Source organism: Phoenix dactylifera, chromosome 1, assembly GCF_051530095.1.
Source record: "Phoenix dactylifera cultivar Ajwa chromosome 1, Ajwa_hap1_PhDact_Kaust_v1.1, whole genome shotgun sequence".
Classification (NCBI taxonomy): Eukaryota; Viridiplantae; Streptophyta; class Magnoliopsida; order Arecales; family Arecaceae; genus Phoenix; species Phoenix dactylifera.
This window is the reverse complement of record NC_143190.1, coordinates 68,123,977-68,146,025: the sequence shown is the minus strand read 5'-3', so window position 1 is coordinate 68,146,025 and position 22,049 is coordinate 68,123,977. Positions and strand designations below refer to the sequence as shown.

The following is a 22,049-nucleotide window of genomic DNA, read 5'->3' as shown; positions in this document are numbered from 1 at the left end:
AGAAAGAAAGGAAATAAGGAAGAGAGGGAAGGGAAAGAAGAAGAAAAATAAAAAAAAAAATAAAGGAAGGGATAAGAAAAGAAGGAAAAAGGAAAGGAAACAAAGAAAGGTCGAAGAAAAGAAAGAACAAAAGAAAGGAAGGAAGGAAGGAAAGGAGGGGAGAGAGATGGAGGATATCCACTAAGATGCATGACCAAGACTGCCGCGAGACAGGGAGGGGCGTCCCATTCCATGGAGAAACGAGATCACCCCCATCTCACGGGATTTAAAATCTTAATTTTAACACTGATTTTTTGTGTATATGTGGTTCTGTATCCTACTTGATTCTTTTCAGGTATTTATTTTAATAATGACCCTAGATTTGTCACAGTATGTGGTTTTCTGGAGAAGAATGTTGCATATCATTGGATTTGGTCAGGTCATTGTAGGGGGTAATGTGCTGCTATGGTTCCAATATTAATAGAAACAAACCTGCATGGCCTAGTTTATATGGAACTTATGATTTTAGCCAAGATTTTAAGTTTCAGTGGGACAGAGGGTGTCCTGGCCGTCCCATCCCATTTCTGTGAGAAAATGGGACTAGGAAGGATGAGGTCGGGACTCCAAAACCTATTCATTCCAGAAAAGAAGAAGAAAGATGAAATAAAGGAAGGTAAAATGAAGAAGATAAAAAAGTGATAGGAAAGAGGAAGAAAAAGTAAAGAAAGGAAGGGGGAGGAAAAAGAAAGAAAAGAAATAAGGAAGAAAGGGAAGCAAAAGAAGAAGAAAAATTAAAAAAAAATGGGAAAGGATAAGAAAAGAAAGAAAAAGGAAAGAAAACAAAGGAAGGTAGAAAAAAAAGAACAAAAGAAAGGAAGGAAGGAAGGAAGGAAGAAGGGGAGAGAGATGGAGGATATCTACTAGGATGCATGACCAAGGCTGCTGCGGGACAGGGCGGGGCAGCGGGGCGTCCCATTTCATGGAGAAACGAGAGCACCCCTATCTCACGGGATTTAAAACCTTGATTTTAACACTAATTTTTTGTGTATACCTGCTTCAGTTGCCTACTTAATTCTTTTCAAGTATTTATTTTAATAATGACCCTAGATTTGTCACAGGATATGGTTTTCAGGAGAAGAATGTTGCATATCATTGGGTTTGGTCAGGTCATTGTAGGGGGTAATGTGCTCCTATGGTTCCAATATTAATAGAAACAAACCTGCATGGCCTAGTTTAGTTGGAACTTATGATTTCAGCCAAGATTTTAAGTTTCGGTGGGATAGAGGGTGCCCTGGACGTGCCATCCTGTTTCTGTGAGAAATGGGACTAGGAAGGATGAGGTCGGGACTCCAAAACCCATTCATTCCGGGAGAGAAGAAGAAAGATGAAAGAAAAGAAGGTAAAATAAAGACAAGGAAAAAGTGAAAGGAAAGAGGAAGAAAAAGTAATGAAAGGAAGGGGCAAGAAAAAGAAAGAAAGAAAATAAGGAAGAAAGGGAAGCAAAAGAAGAAGAAAAATAAAAAAAATAAAGGAAGGGATAAGAAAAGAAAGAAAAAGGAAAGAAAGCAAAGGAAGGTAGAAGAAAAAAAAGGAACAAAAGAAAGGAAGGATGGATGGAAGGAAAGAAGGGGAGAGAGATGGAGGATATCTACTAGGATGCATGACCAAGACCGCCGCGGGATAGGGCGGGGCAGCGAGGCGTCCCATTCCATGGAGAAACGAGAGCACCCCCATCTCACGGGATTTAAAACCTTGATTTTAACACTGATTTTTTGTCTATGCATGCTTCAGTTGCCTACCTGATTCTTTTCAGGTATTTATTTTAATAATGACCCCAGATTTGTCACAGGATGTGGTTTTTTGGAGAAGAATGTGTTGGAAACCCTGGTGGTCGCATGCACATATTTTTAAAAATTTTACAGCGGAAGCATGAATTAAACTATTTAATTTCTATGCATGCTAGAGATCATATCTCTACAACAAAAATAGATCCAGAACTTTAAACATTTATCCTAAACAAGTAGGCATGATTCTATGTCTAACATATAGTCATGCAGAATTTTAGCAATCTAGTTGATTTCTAATTTTAATTTTTAATGAGATTAGATCTCATACCTTTTTGTTTCGAGAACTTTGATGATGCCTTGATCACCTTGTATAGCCGCACACGTGTCCGGCTTCTACGGATAGTCCACGCGAAGCTCTAGGAAGATCCACAACTGCAGGAGTGTTAGCTTGTGCAGAGGTGCTGCAGTGGCTGAACTTTTCTCCCTCGAAGCACTCAACTTTTGATTCTTCTTCGAGAGAATGAAGGATGGAGATGAAGGAGAAGAAGGAGGAGAGAAGGTGGCTGGCTCTCAGAATTTTTTCAGAATTTAGAACCCTTTCTAAAGATCATCTCTACAAACCCAAAGTATAGGGGGTCCTTTTATAGCCAAAAGACCCCCCACGCCTCACACCTCTTTTGGCCAACGAATTTGGCGGATAAAATTCCCAAAAAATTCTGGTGAATCGGCAACTAAGAGATGAACAAATTCTCTTTTAATCTTGTGCCAAGAATCCCTAAAAATCAGGGGGTTTTTGTGCCCCAAACTTCAGCTGCACACCACCCTACTTGATGCGTCATGCAGTCCCTACAAATTAGGGATTTGATTCCTATCTTTTTAGGAAGATTTGAGGCACCATATTTTTCTGGAAAATAGCCCCACGCCTCCTCTTTCCTCACGCCAAAAATTGGCCAAAAATAAAGAGGATAGGCACTACTGCTTTTAGGGATAAGGATGAGGTATATTTCTTCTCCAAGAAAGAAAGCTAGGGTCTTAAATTTTAGGAATTCTTCTCCATAATAAATTCTGATTATTTGGACTCTTAATCCTCATCAAATAAGGACTCTTAATTGACTTGAGTCAATTCCAATCCAATTGGGTCAAGTCCGATCAATTAGGTTATGCACAATCGGCTCGGATCGAACCCGATCGAATTAGGTCAAACCCCAATTTAGCCCAAATTGAATCTAATTCAATTTGGCTTAATTAAAGTCCAATAATTCAATCAAATTGAATTTATAGAAATCCAATTATTAATTAACCCTCCAATAATTCAATAATTATTTTAATGCAACTTTTGCTTAGGATAATTTGTCAATCGTATTGACCAAATTATCCCTGAATGATTCTTAATCATCAATCAGCCATTTGATCAACCTAGAAACTTCTATGCGTGTGACCCCATAGGTTCGAACCTAAGCCGGTAGCACAAGAACAACTTCTTATACTAATCGAAATGACCATCTAGCAATGGTACCCGACGTCCGAATAGGCCGAATGATTGTAAAGCAACATTCAAGAACCCTTGGACTATGGTTACCGTATAATTTATCTCTATGACTCCTAAATACCAGGATGACTTCAGAGTTCTATCAACTCTGTAATAAGTGCATCCATGATATGATTTAACTTTAGAAATTCTGTGACTCCTCACAAGGATTACCCTGGCCAAGATTTTGCTAAATTGAACACAAGGCATTATCTCCTACTTTCAGGAGGGGTCAATTCCATCTTGACTCACAACTGACTACGCAAGTACTTGACTGTACCCAGTGACCTTCCGTCACTGAATTAGAAATTCAGGTAGTCCGGTACCAAAGTACAGTGAGTTGTTTGCTAGTCACAGGTTGCGGTCTCAGGTCAGAGGGCCAAACTTATACCCATATCCACTCAGAACATCTCTTGATAGTAGAGCGTTCCGGAATTGGTCACGTTCAGTGAAATGTACTCCTACACTTCACCTGTGTGACATATCAATGTCTCCACACTTTTTGGTTAAGAGGACAACCAACGTATATGTCACACAACGACCTAATCTCGATAATGCTGTCGTCCTAGTAACAGCATATCATTTGATCGCGAACAGTTTTAAGGACTTGAAGATAAATCCTCCTTTATCATAAAACAAGTCCTAAGAACTTCATCATATAAAAGTTCATTTGAAGATGTACAATGAAAAAATGAATAATGCCAAATAACACTTTATTAATTTGTCAATTCATTTACAAAATTCAATCATCAACATGCTGACGATTGACATTTGGAATATAATTCCCAACAGAATGTTGCATGTCATTGGGTTTGGTCAGGTCATTGTAGGGGGTAATGTGCTGTTACGGTTCCAATATTAATAGAAACAAACCTGCATGGCCTAGTTTAGATGGAACTTATAATTTTAGCCAAGATTTTAAGTTTCGGTGGGACAGAGGGTGTCTTGGCTGTCCAATCCTGTTTCTGTGAGAAAATGGGACTAGGAAGGACGAGGTCGGGACTCCAAAACCCATTCAATCCAGGAGAGAAGAAGAAAGATGAAAGAAAGGAAGGTAAAATGAAGAAAAGAAAAAAGTGAAAGGAAAGAGGAAGAAAAAGTAAAGAAAGGAGGGGGGGAAGAAAAAGAAAGAAAGGAAATAAGGAAGAAAGGGAAGGGAAAGAAGAAGAAAAATAAAAAAAATAAAGGAAGGGATAAGAAAAGTAAGAAAAAGGAAAGGAAACAAATGAAGGTAGAAGAAAAAAAAGGAACAAAAGAAAGGAAGGAAGGAAGGAAGGAAAAAAGGAGGGGAGAGAGATGGAGGATATCTACTAGGATGCATGACCAAGACAGCCGCGGGATAGGGCGGGGCATCCCATTCCATGGAGAAACAAGATCACCCCCATCTCATGGGATTTAAAACCTTGATTTTAACACTGATTTTTTGTGTAACTTTTGTTTCCTGCTTGATTCTTTTCAGGTATTTATTTTAATAATGACCCCAGATTTGTCACAGAATGTGGTTTTCTGGTGAAGAATGTTGCATATCGTTGGGTTTGGTCAGATCATTGTAGGGGGTAATGTGCTGCTATGGTTTGATTTTAGCCAAGATTTTTAGTTTCAGTGGAACAGAGGGTGTCCTGGCCGGCCGTCCCATCCTATTTCTGTGAGAAAATGGGACTAGAAAGGACGAGGCCGGGACTCCAAAACCTATTCATTCCGGGAGAGAAGAAGAAAGATGAAATAAAGGAAGGTAAAATGAAGAAAATAAAAAAGTGAAAGGAAAGAGGAAGAAAAAGTAAAGAAAGAAAGGGGGAGGAAAAAGAAAGAAAGGAAATAAGGAAGAAAGGGAAGTGAAAGAAGAAGAAAAATAAAAAAAAAATATAGGAAAGGATAAGAAAAGAAAGAAAAAGGAAAGGGGAAACAAAGGAAGGTAGAAGAAAGAAAAAGAACAAAAGAAAGGAAGGAAAGAAGGAAGGAAGAAGGGAAGAGAGATGGAGGATATCTACTAGGATGCATGACCAAGGCCGCCGCGGGACAGGGCAGGGTAGCGGGGCATCCCATTTCATGGAGAAACAACACCACCCCTATCTCACGGGATTTAAAACCTTGATTTTAACATGAGCTTTTTGTGTATACGTGCTTCAGTTGCCTACTTGATTCTTTTCAGGTATTTATTTTAATAATGACCCCAGATTTGTCACAGGATGTGGTTTTCTGGAGAAGAATATTGCATATCATTGGGTTCGGTGAGGTCATTGTAGGAGGTAATGTGCTGTTATGGTTTCAATATTAATAGAAACAAACTTGCATGGCCTAGTTTAGATGGAACTTATGATTTTAGCCAAGATTTTAAGTTTCGGTGGGACAGAGGGTGTCCTAGCCGTCCAATCCCGTTTCTGTGAGAAAATGGGACTAGGAAGGACAAGGTCGGGACTCCAAAACCCATTCATTCCGAGAGAGAAGAAGAAAGATGAAAGAAAGGAAGGTAAAATGAAGAAAAGGAAAAAGTGAAAGAAAAGAGGAAGAAAAAGTAAAGAAAGGAAGGGGAAGAAAGGGAAGCGAAAGAAGAAGAAAAATTAAAAAAAAATAAAGGGAGGGATAAGAAAAGAAAGAAAAAGGAAAGGAAACAAGGGAAGGTAGAAGAAAAAAAGGAACAAAAGAAAGGAAGGAAGGAAGGAAAGAAGAAGGGGAGAGAGATGGAGGATATCTACTAGGATGCATGATCAAGACTACCACGAGACAGGGCGGGGCATCCCATTCCATGGAGAAACGAGATCACCCCCATCTCACGGGATTGAAAACCTTGATTTTAACACTGATTTTTTGTGTATACGTGCTTCAGTTGCCTACTTGATTTTTTTCAGGTATTTATTTTTATAATGACCCCAGAATTGTCACAGGATATGATTTTCTGGAGAAAAATGTTGCATATCATTGAGTTTGGTCAGGTCATTGTAGGGGGTAATGTGCTGCTATAGTTCCAATACTAATAGAAACAAACCTGCATGGCCTAGTTTAGATAGAACTTATGATTTTAGCCAAGATTTTAAATTTTGGTGGGACAGAGGGTGTCCTGGCCATTCCATCCCATTTCTGTGAGAAAATGGGACTAGGAAGGACGAAGTCGGGACTCCAAAACCTATTCATTCCGGGGGAGAAGAAGAAAGATGAAATAAAGGAAGGTAAAATGAAGAAAAGAAAAAAGTGAAAGGAAAGAGGAAGAAAAAGTAAAGAAAGGAAGGGGGAAGAAAAAGAAAGAAAGGAAATAAGGAAGAAAGGGAAGCGAAAGAAGAAGAAAAATAAAAAAAAATAAAGGAAGGGATAAGAAAAGAAAGAAAAAGGAAAGGAAACAAAGGAAGGTTGAAGAGAAAAAGGAACAAAAGAAAGGAAGGAGGGAAGGAAGGAAAGAAGAAGGGGAGATAGATGGAGGATATTTACTAGGATGCATGACCAAGACTGCCGTGGGACAGGGCGGGGCAGCGGGGCGTCCCATTCCATGGAGAAACGAGAGCACCCCCTTCTCACGGGATTTAAAACCTTGATTTTAACACTTATTTTTTGTGTATACGTGCTTCAGTTGCCTACTTGATTCTTTTCAGGTATTTATTTTAATAATGACCCCAGATTTGTCATAGGATATGGTTTCCTGGAGAAGAATGTTGCATATCAACTTGTATATCATGTATATGCAAGATTACTTGATATGTATCCTACTATTAAGGGCCATTGCAGCGGAAAGGGATTGCCAAGGGAATCAACAGGGTACTTCTCCCTGTCGTATACTGTCTTTTAGAGGTACTCGTGTTTAGCAAATCAAATGCCTTTTGCATGCCTCTTGCTGGGATATATTTTTTATTATGGAAACTATAAGAAAGAAGAACATTAGAAATAAGCAAGAGAAATGCAACTATAGTTTACCCATGTGCAAAGTAAACCACATACTGGTCTAGGAAGGTCTCGAATATATGCTGAAGGACCAAATAAGAGGAATTTGACAATAATAGAAAGTTTTGGGAAAGAGTATCAAGCTATAATTAGGAGGGACTTTTTATTTTGGAGGGGTGAGCCTTAAAAGTAGATATCACATACCACCCATTAATTGTATTATCTAGGATAATTTATTAATCTTTTGTATTTACGTTTACATTGCAGTCCATGTATAGTTTGTGCTTCAAAAGAAAAAGTTGACTAATGGAAACTATTAGAGGTGCATTGGGATATTTTTAACACAACGCTTGGAAAGCTGAAAAAGATGGAACTGTTCATAGGGATCAAGCTTGTGATCTTGAGAAAACCTAATCAATCTCGAGAAAATCCAATCCTTGGTGTCCAGAATGTTTCCTATAGAGAGGTTGTAGTATGCAAATTTTTTCTTGTTCTGCTTGAATTCAATGAGTAATTGCAGAGGAGGGTTAGCCAATGGAAGTGCCACGAGGCGAAAGACGATGCAATGAGAGATCTTGATATTGCAACAAGAGATCTTGATAGTAGCAACTAATTGGGAGGTGTAGAAGATAGGCATAACAAGACTTTCAGTTTAAAGTGAAAAGGAATGTCATTCGATGAGATGTTCCATAAAATGGTACCATTACTTTTAAGAAATTATTGTTCGAGATTGTGTACCTTTGGTTTCCCTTCACTGATATGCACGGGACTCTGCTCTACAAGGAGCAACCGAAGTGTTTTTTATGACTGGGTCATCATTGTTGTATTTGTGCCGATTTATTTATTTATTTGCTTTCTTACCCTGCCTGTTTTTTCTATCTTCAGATAAGAATCAACATGGTATTTAAGGCTTTCTTGTCACAAACCTTGGCGAGCTCCCAGATGCGACTTTAGGCTGCACGTTGCGAGAAAATGTTTGCCCCAAACTCTGACTCTATTAACGAGATATAATTAGTATCATATATGTTAATGATACAGAAATTATTAATCTCAGAAATGATACTGTATTCAAATGTGCTAATGGTTTACAGAACTTCTCCTGCAAAGTTTGCATTATAATTATTATTCAGAAATGCTATAATAGACTTTTCTTCATGGTCGGTCTTTCATATCACCAAAGGTCACCAATGTTTCGAGTTGCTTAGTTTATACAATCTCCAATCTACTAACATTTTTCCACTTTCCAACTACAATTCTACTTATCCATGTTAAAAGTTAATTTTGGCCCTGGCAACATCACATCACTCCAGTGTTTGTGATAGCATCTCTTCTCAGTACATGATTTCCTTGAGGTAATGTGGTCCACTGCCACAGACATTTTAATCAGGTTCTTCTATAATTTGTCTCCAACCATATTGTTTCCTTTCAAATTGAGATATGTTCAAATAAGTAACTTTTGCAAGGGAAAACTGGACAACAAATTCACTGGACTTGGTCAGATCAAATTGTAGGAGATGATATGCTGCTACACTTCCAAGACTACTCCTGTAAGCAAACCTGTCATGGCATAGTTTAAATGGGATCCTTACTATTTTATTCAGGCATTTCATTTACTAACGACCCTGGAGGGTGATTGCCAGAGAATGGACATGGTATTTCTCATAGTCTTCTAATGTCTTTTGAGTTTGATGTAACCATGCTTAGCAAATCACAGATACCTTTTGCATGCCTCCTGCCAGGATGTATTTTTTATTATGGAAATGGTAAGAATTTAGAAAATAATGTGATGTTTTAGGTTCTATACCACATTAGAAATAAGTGAGGGAATTGCAACTACTGTTTATCCATGTGCATTGTAAGCCACCTACTAGTCATAGTAGGGTCAGATATATATTGAAGGATATAGGAATTTGGCAATGAAAGAAAGACCTGGCTATGATCAGAACAGACTTTTTTTTTTATTTTGGAGGTCTTAGCCTTAAAAGTAAATCTCATATACCGGCCATTAATTGCCTAAGCTAAGACAATTTATATGTTTTCTTTGTAGTCCGTATGTAATTGGTGTTCTGAAGAAAAAGTTATCAGCTATTGGAGATGCATTGCGATCTTTTTTAACACATTTTTTAGTCCACGTGTTCAATGTGGCGTGCGTCCATGGCGCCACTTTCAACAGCCACACGCTACTGCATACCGTGATGGCAAGGAGATAGCAGAGATCTCAACGCATTAACAAATTTAGCATCCTTTGATATTAATTTATTGGTTAGCTTGGCTAACTTCTGTTGAAAAAGATATTCTTAAAATATCTGATTACATGAAGAGAGCGAGCGAGAAGCATGTCTTTTGGTTTGTGGTGCTTCTTTACTCGTCTCTGTTCTACTGCAGGTCTGTGCCATCTTGGCACAGCTTCAGCAGTAACGGGGCCAATATTTGTTTAATTTGGGGAGTGTTTTCCTTAGTCTCAGAAAAATCAACTTGGATCCATCCTCTATTTGGGTTTTGTTAATTCAGGAGAGTCTTCTATTAAGCTTACCTTCTATCTGAGCAGAACTAAATAAATAAATAACAGATAGACTTAGTAAGTGCCAAGTCATAGCTGTAGTAACTCCCAGTGGAAAACTGAACTATCGAATCTTGAATCATCAATCACTCATCTTTAAGCAAAAAGTGGCCTTTAAACTAGAATTATTGGATCCAGGGATTAGCGGCGAGGAAAATAATGTCAGTTAAGTCGATAAGGTCATAGGGCATCTGAGGTATTTTGTAAAAATCAAATCAGTAAAACAGGTCAAGCTCCTAGTCTCCTACAGAAACAAAGCACAGATAACAACTAGTAAGTGGGACAATAGACCACAAATCACGGATTTCATCTTTTAATATTTGTATATTTGTTCAGGAAGGAACTATATGCAGAGTAAGGGAAAAAGTATTAAGAAGGATAACAAGAACAAAAGCAAAATGAGATGAACCTCACAGAGCCTCACACTCGGAGATAGAAGGAAATACAACAAAGTAGATAAACACACTGTCTTGAGGGTAGTACAGAATACTTCCCACCACCATTTCTTTACCTACAGTAGCTCATATTTACATTGCCAGGACTCAGCCAAGCTGAAGAAAAAAGAAACTCCAAGATTATGGCCACCTGGATTAGAATTATATACCCGAGGTTGAAAAGATTCTATAACAAATACATGGTACAGCCCTTAGAGCCCAAAAGAAGAAAAAAAACAGATGGGCCAGTTCAGTTATTTAAGGCAGTAATTTTCTGGCTAGATTTAGATCCCATATTATGTGGTTCTCTGACCCAGTTGATCAAATGAAGTCTAGCCTACCCAGTTAGGTTTTGGTCTTGAACTTCCTCTGTGCTTTCAGGTCCACCACAATGACGGTGATGTTGTCTTTGCTTCCCTTCTGGAGAGCATGCTTTGACAGGCAGTCCGCAGCTGCTTGAGCTGCAGGATCGGCTTTTTCCCCTCTTTGTGTGGGAGATGACGTGACACCGTTCCTTTTGTGCCAGTGTAGGATCCGCTTGCGGGCTACCTCACAAACCTCTTCATTTGACATGACATCCCATAAGCCATCGCTAGCTAGAATAAGGCAATCATCTTCTTTTGTTCGTGGAACGATTGTGACTTCTGGTACAGGAATAATCCATGGCTTCAAGTATTGGTCCCCTGCACATGAGCATGCATATTTATGGCCAAGTGTCATGAATGCTAGTTCTATGTATTCATCACACTACATTTCAACTTGATCAGAAAAGATGAAAAGTATTATAATTCCTGAGTGCATATAAAACAAGTTAGATTCAATTAGCAAAATTTTTAGTTTAGCCACGTATCAGCACAGAGTAGATATAGAATGCGTTTCAAACAATTAATGCTTAATGACTTCCAATCCAGCAGTGAGATGGAAAACAACAAGAAGGAGGTGCAATGTATGTCAAGAAAAGTTGTATAAAGGTTTGAGGTATATAAACTAATGAATCATTCTGTCTAGAGAACACTCAATTCCAGATGTATATTTTATAAGTCAATAAACAACAATAGAAAACTATTTGATGAAAACAGCAATAAATAGTTGGTATATAGTGTACAGTTCATATAGTTCTGCAGCACATCATGCAGATAAGATTAAGTAGGCTATCAGACTTCCATAACAGATATAATTGTATTGGCTTTTATTTTAGCCATGTTATGAATGTAATCCATTTTTTTTTAATTGATGTTTGCTATAATTTGATGAGGTAGAACAAAAGACAGCATGTGGTTAGGACGGGAGAAAAAAGTGAAACTAAGTCAGCATAAAACTTCTGTTCAATTTGATAGTAAATGCATACATGCAACACACATAAGAAATAAATGATATATCTCATGGCTATCTGACTGTACAAATAACGAGCTACATTTGACATTAAGAAACATAAAATCCTGAAAGAAAATTATCTTAAAATGCAAAGAATAGAAGAAATGATGGGAGAAAGGGAATAGGCTTTCTAGCTAGGAATAAAATAGAATTTAAATTGTTTGATTAAATTATAAAGCATAACTTCTTTAGTGAGTCACCAAAGAGCTAAACTTGGTAAAGAAAGTGACCAGCTAAGATCTCAGGTAGAAATGCATTAATGTGGTTAACTATGGAAGCCAGGTTATAGTGGTCCTTAAATGTTTGCCGGGTCGAGATGTGATCATTCTCATATTATCAATAGAAATTTGCATCATATTTAAATGGACGAGATTTAGCAAGTTCATGAAAACTTACACAGAAGACGTTGAGAGGGAGAGGATGTTTGTTTTTTATACAGCAAGTAGGGATTGATGGGGTGATTGTGGGCTACATACAAGGAGAAATTGTGGCAAAAACAAGTCCTAAATCTAAATGATATTTGTGATTTAAATAAATGATGGAGACTTGGATGATGATATTTAAGCAAGTAAATATAGTTATCTTTATCATTTTACTGAATAACTGAAGAAGAGTAACATGGCAAGTAATAAGATTATTTTTGTGTTGAAGTCAGACACCAATAACTCACATATGGTGCTTTGGTATGACAAGAAAATATAAAGAGATCATCATCCTTTGATTGGTAGAAGAGTCACTAAGAAACATCTTGAGCTTTCCAACTACCACTTGCAACCAGCGAAGGTAGAAAATAACAGATATCATAAATTTCTCATATACACCTAAAGCTTTTTATATTCCAACTGCAGACCAAAAAATGATAACTGGCAATAAAGATGAGCGAGATCATATGATACACCAATTGGAAGCATCTAATCTTCACCATTTGTTCTGTTTGCTGTGAACTGCAAAGATGGGTGTTAGAATTTCTAAAAGAAACTATTTTCCAAGTAAATAAGATCCAAGATAGGATATAGTAAGAGAGCCAATTCAGTTCCACACCCCGGAGAGGCGATGGAGAGGATCGATGTTGCCAGCAATTGTCATAGGAAGAATATGAATAACATCATTATGAAACCACAAAGTTGAGAAGGTTAAGGATGAAGCTCTGTAAAATTTCTTTGGCTGGTTTAAGAAACGGAAAAGCCCAACGGCATGAAATAATATGCACTAATCTAACTGCCTAAAAACTTTAAATCTATGGAAATCTCTTGGTTGAATTCCCCAACTTTTTAGTATTTGTTTGCAGATGGTTATAATCTCCTTTGAGAGTGGAGGAGTCTGTGTGTGTGTGAGTGAAAAAGAAGGGAAATTTAGGAGCACATATGATTTTAAACCTCTTTTTTCCTAGATTTTTCAGATCCAAAATTCCTAATATGAGAAGTTAGAAGACCTCTTACTTCTGACTAGTGAGCATAAATTCATGATGCTCCTTGAATAACACCCCCCCCCCCCCCCTCTCTCTCTCTCTCTCTCTCTCTTGATGTACAAGAATTTATTTCAATTATGTAACTATGTTTTTAAACATGGGTGCACCTTGGTCAATATCAATGTATTTGGAAGGCCAGCTTGCGCAACAAAAAATGTATTAGCAGGGCAGCTGATGGGAGCTTTGGTAGGATATACTCCATAAACAAAGCACAAATGGGAATGTATGCACTTTTTTGGTACCTTACAATTGCATTCTTTGTTATGTAAAATTTTTAAACATGATTTCTTTACAGTAAAGCCAACAGAAACCCCAGCAGATCTACTTTTTTTTAATTATTTTTAATTCACTGGAGTATGCAGAATATTGCCCTTATCATTTTCATCTTTGATAGAATCCCTGGATAACTTACAAGTAAAAAGAATGGAGTTTTACAGCCAGTTGGCATAAAGATTTTCGCATAGCCAAGACTGAAGGATGCAGATATTGAACAAGAGTAGCTACTTTAGAACCTACCGATTGTTCAGAAAAACATCCATCATTTTGACAATTTAAAATTTGTAAATTTAAATGCAAAGTTCATCTTCAAGGTCTAGATACTTTTTGAGTAAGCTAAACAAATTTAAAGAACTGGAAAGAAGCTTAGAGGATATATCTTTATCTCATGATATCAGTGTATAACCTTTTTTTCTTTTATTTTCCAGTGAAAAATGACTATTTAAAACCTCTGGTCATAGAGGGTCCTAAAAAAATTATAGAAGCAGTATTACAATGAGGCCTTGGTACAGAAAAGTGGCCAGATTTCCTACTGGCTAATATGTCACATTTGTGATATTTCAGAAAGTTGTTTGTTATTGTTAATATTGCATAAAAGCTTCCAACAAACGCGACAGGTGCCGCACAGGGGTCCCTAAAAAAATCCAAGAAAAATGCCAGAAACTCCTGTTTCTTGATCACAGCTGATATTTTATCATACTCTGAAAAGCACCCGGAATGGCAGCTAATAGAAACAATAACATGGCACCCGGAACTTCCTATGAACAGTGTAATACTGACAAGCTTTACAGAGCAATAGATCTTCAGACCAACAATCTCCCTAGTTATAATTTTGCTATATCATTTAAGATGCTGATCTAATTTAATTAAGCTAGGTGTAGACACCAAATATCTAAGTCTCCATAAGTCTTCTGATTTCTTCTTATTTGGTATTGGAGATTGTATAACTAGTTGCCTATCATTTTCATCAGAATCAACAAACATATTATTTCAGCACCAAAAAACAGAACATAGTTTGGAAATAGATGGTGCACCTCATTAAATGGCTGTTTTCATGCTACAAACCCTTTCTCACCATCCAAAATCCAATTATATATGTACACTACATACTTGATTAAGCATAATTAAGGATTCCATGTTAAAAAAAAAAAAATTAATTTTCGTCATGTTCCTTCATCATATCTCGTGTTGTTCTCCTAAGTACAAATTATACATACCAATTGAGCGTGACATAGCAAGAACACCAAACACACGGTATCCATTCCATTGTATGACCTTGCCTCCCTCTGCTTCAATCCTTTTGTACTCGTCTTCTCTGTTTGGCTGAAGCATTATTTTTTTTTTTTAACAAAAAAAAAAAATCAATTTCTTGTTTCTGAAATAAACTAGAAAAATATGCACCACCAAGATAACAAACACATGCCTTACTTTATGATCCACCGATAGTGGCACAGGCTGTTTAGCACGACAAAGGACAGCCCTTGAATCCCCACAGTTTGCAATGATGATGTGCGAAGAACAGATAACAGCAACCACAGCTGTTGATCCGACGGTTTCCAGGGCAGTAGATTCTGATGGCGCACCTGCACCAGCCCCACCTCCGACATTCCCTCTACTCACTTTGCCTCCTACCTCATCGTCAACTTTCTGAAAGCAATCAATGAACACTCCCTCCCACTGCTTCTTCCAAGCATCTCCGCTTGCTCCTCCCAAACCTTCAGCTACATTTCTCAGCTCCTCTACCAAGGCCAGATGAACTCGATCACGACAGTAGTTAGCAACCTAAAATCAGAGAAAAGCTTCAAATCAATATGACATCACAAAACAAAGAAACAAATAAATAAACTATGAACTGAGTGAAAGAAAAAATGGATCACCTGGGCACCACCATGACCATCGTAAACTCCGAAGAAATGGGCAGTCAAGCTAACCAAACATGGATCCAGCCCATCCACAACACCATCAGCAGTCAGCATTCGGAGCGGGATGTCAAAGAACCGAGGCGCCGCCGCCACGGCGTCTTCCATCTCCGGCCTCCGGCCGCAGATGGATACGCAGCCCCAGAGCGGCACGTAATTTGTCAAGAACACACTCCGCCCACCACCACTTCCCCGACGCGCTGCTGGTTCAGCAGCCGCCGGCGGCACCCCCGCAGCGAAAGTAGGCACTGCCGCGATATGCACACATGGGGCAGGGCTCTCGAAAGACGGGTCCAGAGTCGACAACTCATCGGTGGCACTGGCGATGCTGCTGCTGCCGCTGATCGAGCTTCCAACGGATGGCTCCGGCCCAACAGACACCGAATCCTCTTCATCACTCCCAACAGATCGGATCGTCCCAACCTCAGGCTCCTCCTCCATCTCCTCCACTTGCTTGGCCGCGGGCGCATGGTCAGCATCGGTAGCCATCGGATCGGAGAGCAGCAGGGTCGCAGCGTCTGATATCAGCCGAAGGCGCGCGACGTCCATCGGGTTTTCCCGGAGCGAATTGCCCGTCCTAAATGGCAGAGCAGCCGCCGGAGGCATCTCCTCCATCGATCGGCTCCTCCCCCGTCGAACTATCGCTGCGATAAAAGGCAACGGCGGCGGCGGCGGCGGCACAACCGGCACCAGTCCTCGTGGACCTCAGAAGTCACACATCTCGTTATTGCTCCGCAACGCCCCCCTCCGCCTCCTCTTCATCGCTCTCCAAGGTTCACCGGCCGCAGGTTCACGGGTTTCGCCACCCTTTTGACAGCCGACCCCGATAGAGAAACTATTCAAGGATGAGAAGAATCCCAGAGTAGCCTAGAAAACGCCCCAGGCTTCACCTCCCTTTGGAATTATGTTCGCACTGTCTTTGAGGCAGGGAATTTGTTGGGTGGAAAAAATGAGGGGAAATGGTGGGGGGATTTGGAGGCCTTTTGCTGCCCGGGTTCCCTGGATCTCAAGGAACTCGTAATAGCCTCTCCAAATATATAGGCGGCAGTTCCCCAAGCTCCCTTTTATGCCATGACCTGTCGCAAAAATACAACGAAATAAATTGGTTCAGACGGACGAAGAAAGGAGATGAAACGAAACTTCACTCATTACATATCCTCTGCATGGACAATAGTCAGAAAAGAATTGTTTGTTTATGAGTTCATGTCCGCGTTTCAAGAACTCTACAAAAAGATGAAAGAAGAAGGAGGAAGAAAGCAACTTCCACTCCAAAGAAACAGCCACAGAAAAAGAGAGAGAGAGAGAGAGAGCTGGGGGGAAATGAGAAAGGCGATGACCGGAAGCACCGAAGCTGGAGAGGGGAAGGAGAAAAAGAGAGACAGGTGTCGGATGATGACGCCATCACCGAAGACATCGACCAGCCGTTTTTTCGCCAAACGGCTTCCTTGCAAGATGTGGACACGTTTCGTGTTCGTATTGGCGGATAAGGCATGGTCGGTCCGGCCGGACAAGAAATTAGTGGCTGAGAGGGAAGAGCAGGGGCGGCCGCGGGGACGGGAACGAGGCGATTCGCGGTGTTTCATGCGGAAATCACGAGAATACCCTGGGTCTGACCCAGGTTAGGACCTGGGTGCGGACCGGAAGCCTAGATCGCCGCCTTGACGTCATCGCGAGCATCCGATGATTGAACCTTGATGTCTCCTTGTTCGCGGATCATGTCTCGTGCCGGTGTAAATGCCGGACACGTGGTCGGCTCATGGGCGCGGGATTCGATGCGTTCTTTAATACCCGGAGGAATCGGATCCGACCCTTCGCCGTTACTGTGCCTCGTCTGACCGTCCGTCGATTAGGACCGTTATTTGAGTTTGAGACGTCTTTAAGCTGAAAATTGCGTCAACCAAGTGGCTTAAATCTAAACGGCATGATTAATTTTACCAGTAATCGGATGCCATCGTTTGATCTCGTGTTCCTCTTTGGGCGGATGACGTACCTACCAGTTGACCTGATGACTTGAGGTTGGTATATTAATTTAAACATCTATAAGGTGACGTAACAAGTCTGCAACAAGTTTGCATCATAGTAAATATCCCCTACTCTTCCTTGACTCGTCTGACCGTCCGTCGATTAGGACCATTATTTGAGTTTGAGACGTCTTTAAGCTGAAATTTGCATCAACCAATTGGCTTAAATCTCAACGGCATTTGATTGTTTGATCTCAACATATAAAAAAATTTTGAAAAACAATGTACCCCTGCAGACTCTAGACACGTATTTCCCAAAAGTCCAAAATATTTTATTGGAGCAATCAATCAGAAAAAAAAAAAGATCATTCAGTTTGCAGCTTCATTTATCTTCCGGTAAAAATGCTTCATTATAAAAAAGATATATTCTTTTGCGGGGCGCAAAATATTTGGCACAAAGGGATGCAGCATCGTCACCGAATGATCCTCCATCAAGATGGCATCGTTCCTCAAAAGATGCTGTATTTGAGAGACCGAATCAGGTGGCCCTCAGTTCTGCCCCAAATACTGGGCCGGTGAAGATCTCCGGTCTGAATCCGGGCCTCTAATACTCACTGAGCGTGTTTTTCCATGGAATCCGGTGGACTAGCAACGGCCGAAGAGAGAGAAGAACATGCGACGGCATGTGTTTCCGTGGCCAGAGCGAAAAGGACGGCGGATTCGGACCACCTACCGAAGGCCACGCGTCCCCCCGACAGGCTGTCCCAGCCGACGCGTCGCGTCCCCCACCTTACGCTCAAATAAAACCGGTGCTACGTGTCGCGTTAATATACATGACTCGTGAGACACGGGCATCTCTTTAGATGTAGGACGCCTCAAAAATATCCAACAACCGGGCTTGATATTTTAACAGAAAGAATTGTTTCGTCATTGATTCGTTTTGGCCCGGTGTCAAGTTCTCTTTTGTGTTTCTTTTCTGTGAACTGTGGAATGGAGATGTTGTTGGTGCACAATAAGTGTGTGGGGTCTCAAATTTGATGATGAAAAGGGAAGAAGACAGGAAAGAGAGAGGTGCATGACAACTAATATTGAGGCTGATGCAGAGGAGGAGGGAGGGGTGGACTCATATCAAGGATATGGGAAGAGAATCAGAAAAAGACAGGGGAAAAGATTGATTTGATACCATGAGAATGAGTTATGAAAAAAAGGTGGATGATCTGAATGTAGCTTAGTGTAAGACTTTTGGGGGACGAATGATTGATCTTAGGAAGATGAGCAATTGGTGATGAGACCGTGATTTTGGTTTTGTTGCACTCAACGACTTTGTCCGCCATATTCAACATCTTCGTGCAGGAACAGACAATAAAAAAATTGACTTCAGAAAAGATGCAACAAGCAAGATAAAGTAATTTAAACAGAATCAGAAAAGATGCATGAGGAGCCATGCGAATTAATAAGAAATGGCTTCCGAAGCTTTTTTTTTTTTTTTTGGCCATTGGTTTTTCAATCTCTGGAAAACTGAGAATTTTTTGGTACTTACTCCTGTATGTAGTTCCATTCACCTTCTTCCAGTTTCAGAGAGACCAAGTCAGATTTGTTTCACAAAAATATACAAGTAAAAAAATGTGCTTCACCATGTTGGAGATCACAAGAGATTAAACATTGCAGGATCAGGTTCGCAACATACTAATCTTGGGTTATTATGGTACCTGGCTGTAAGAATTGGACAGACAATAGATTCAAATTAGGCCGAGTTCAGTAGAATTCTAGTTCATTGGACAGGACACTAATTAATCTTGATTGGCCATGTAGGAGCTCAAGAGCACAGAAGTGCTTCTAATATAGATGGCTGGGAACGCCCAATTAAAATACCCAACCAAATTAGATACTAGATGATCATGTGTTGAAGAAGTCTGTATAGTTTGATATTTAGACCTGTTCATGGATCTCCAATCCATAGCAGTAGAGCACCAAGTGATGAAGGAAAGAATATAAATAGGATCTTGCATCATATGGTATTCCATTCCATTCAAGATATAGAAAGTCCTTGAACCAAAATAATAGAGTACATTTCTTTTTAATTTGATGTAAAGGGGAGGCAGAAAGGAGCCACTCGGCTTTTATTGAAGATTAATCATATTTACAACACGGATGAGGGGCAGAAATGAGTTACATTGTCAAGAGAGGAGAGAACAGATGCGAGAAAAGGAATCTAAATGGTTCTAAACCAAGTATCTCATAATCAGTGGAGGAAAGAACCTCATCCAGACCAATACGCAGGAACATTTATTACCTAAAAGTTTCAAGCAATTTCACAAAGATTTTAAGGAAAAAATACCAAAATCTAGAATGGCCACAAGCTCCAAATTTCAAAGAAGCTTGAGAAAGTTTTTGACATAAGGAATAACCGATTTTCCACCACCAATTTTCATACCATGTTTGGTACCTCCTCTGGAGCATAATATAATACAATCTGCTGGAAAGCATAAGATGACGAACAGGAGCTGTAGCTAAAGGAGACAAAGTTGCAATCCTTCAATCATTAAAGAGGCTGATTGCGTTCCAGGACTGCATGATAGTTGAAGAGTAAGCATGACATAATATGCTCCAATCATATTTGACGTCCAAGAGAATATCTCAGAGAAGATGTAGCTAGCTGAAATCTCCATCATATGCAACCAATGACAGAACCATACTGCAAAGGAAGAACATGATCCTCTGCTAGAGCAATCTAAGAGCATTCCCTGACAATAAAAAATAAAAAATCCAACTGATATAGTTCAAACTGCATTAGACATCCACAAGCTTACAAACAACATTCTGCACTTTGGACCAATTTCTTTCCAACTCCATCTGCGTAATAGGATCGCATAGCACCACTCAGTCATTAAAAATTCTAAGTCCCTCTGCAGTAATTGAGGCAATTAAAGATCTTTTATCTAAAAAAATTCTACAGTTCCGCTCCTTCCAATAGGTCCAACATATAGCAGCAATCAACATGAGAATAACAGGCTGAGCATATTTTGTAAAATGATTCAACCTCTAATCAATGCATAGATTTTTAAAGTTTAGTTGAGGATGAAACACGAGGTACATTTCACACGAGTCATACTAGCAAATGCCACTAATATGCCAGGGAAGATTAGATTGGTGATTTCATAACATGGTCTGTTGGCTTCCTTTATCTTTGTACTTCACAGTTGCCATAAAATGAAAAGCTAATACGATGTAACCTTCACTGGCTTACATGTTTTCTACTCATTCTCCCCAGGCCCTACAATGGAAGAGAACCATATAATTCAGTACAATGCAACCAAGCTCTAATTATCCAACGAAGAACTGATGTTTATTGCCATGCTAATAAAAGCAAAACAAGAGTAAAACCTTGTGAATCAGCTTGAGACGTTAAATTCAGCGAGTACCATCCACCTGCGAACCCATCTCATGATTTACATAACATGCTCTGCCTAACTATCCAAATGGAATCCAAATAACCAATGCAACTATATTTCTAGCATGCCCTAGATGACGGAGTCATGCAAATTCCCACTATGTTTTCTCTTGAAAGCTATAGCTAATACAATTGCCAGTCTGCCATACAAAATGGTGTATGCAAGGGGGAAGAACGATAGTTGCTTACAGGGAAAGATGTTCGATGCTACAAATAAAACTAAAATGTAGTACATTTGTAACAACATAGAACCTCACTCAAAAAGGTTAGTTAGAAGATATTATTTGGATTTTTCAGCTCTATATAAGTACCTAAGATCTATTTAGCAAATAGCAGATGTGGGACTAAACACACGCTTGCCCGGATCCCCACATACTTTTTCTATTTAAGTCATGGCGTCCTCACCAGACTAAGGGTTCAAATTTAATCACAAGCACTATGATCAGCTTGTGCTATAGTATCTTCTAGTTCACATAGACCATAGGCTGGATCTACTTTGCTATCATTTATAACAACATAGTACTTTACTTAAAAAGACTAATCAGAAAGTATTATTTGGATTCTTTGATTCTGTATAAGCGTTCAAGAGCTACTCAGTGCATAGCTGATGTGGGACTAAATACACACCTATACGAATCCTCACAACATCCCAAAGCATGGAATCTTCAATGCTTCAGCTGCAACCAAAACAAACAAGTCATTCAACAATCATGCAGTGTCTCTAGATGCATCTGTTATATATCTAATTAGTCACGTGCATATGATTCATCCTATTTTGTTCGCAAAGCGCATGAGCACAACCATAGGATTTGGATCTCTATGTCGTTGAAAAATTGAATGAAAGTTCACTTTTCTAATGGTCTCCATGGAAGAATAGCTAATGCTAAGAATAGTTCACTTTTCTAATGGAGTTTGAATGTCAAATGATAGTAGATGTCACCTGAGATCAATCAATACTGCTTGGTCTATCTGAGTTGCTCCAACAAAAGAACCAAGAAGGTCTTCAAAGAGCTCAAACAAGTATGCATGCCTTCAGCATTTAGTTGTTCAGGAAATATTCATAATTCGAAAAAGGTTCTCTGGAGTTGCATTTAGCAGGAGTTCATTTTCTGAAAGAAAGTGTTATGCTTCCAGCATGATTTGCATGTTTAGCAGGAGTTCATAAAACAAAACATTTCTGCAGTTCCATGCATAACCAATAAACAAAGCAATGAATCTTAAATCAAGCCCAAACCATCTTGGCAAATGGTGAAGCACTTGCATAAGTGTGTTCCATTCTTATTTCATCCAAGAACTCAGTACTTCACCCATCTAACTTCTAAATACTCCCACAAGCTTCAAGCATCATGATTTATGCGTGCCATCGTTTTTTCTGTTGATATAAAATCAGGTAGGAAATATTGAACCCAAAAGCAGATCAAGAATCATGAGAAAATAAAAATAAG

At 39.4% G+C, this 22,049-nt stretch overlaps 1 protein-coding gene and 1 long non-coding RNA gene across 6 annotated transcripts in view; one reads left to right on the top strand and one right to left on the bottom strand.

Annotated features, from left to right (window-relative positions):
• LOC148715510 (uncharacterized) overlaps positions 1-10,765 on the top strand; it is a 37,383-nt gene extending 26,618 nt beyond the window's left edge. Inside the window, exon 3 of the long non-coding RNA XR_015973125.2 lies at positions 8,047-10,765. This is a non-coding gene — a long non-coding RNA (uncharacterized LOC148715510). The remainder of the gene's footprint in view (positions 1-8,046) is intronic.
• LOC103721042 (putative protein phosphatase 2C 6) lies at positions 10,121-16,590 on the bottom strand. Of its 5 annotated transcripts, none has more exons than XR_015973123.2 (6): positions 16,530-16,590; positions 15,151-16,268; positions 14,702-15,055; positions 14,491-14,596; positions 12,200-12,473; positions 10,121-10,838 (listed from the first exon to the last, which is right to left on the bottom strand). XR_015973123.2 is itself a non-coding variant. In XM_088710719.2 (5 exons), exons 2-5 carry the CDS (start codon positions 15,805-15,807, stop codon positions 10,501-10,503), a joined length of 1,455 nt encoding a protein of 484 aa, XP_088566845.2. In that variant the 5' UTR covers positions 15,808-16,268; positions 16,530-16,590; the 3' UTR covers positions 10,121-10,500. The 5 variants fall into 5 exon arrangements, 2 of the variants coding, with proteins under 2 accessions (XP_088566845.2, XP_008809296.4); XR_015973122.2 differs by having other exon boundaries at positions 16,345-16,571; XR_016398179.1 differs by having other exon boundaries at positions 15,151-16,588.
• Between the last annotated feature and the right edge of the window lie 5,459 nt (positions 16,591-22,049).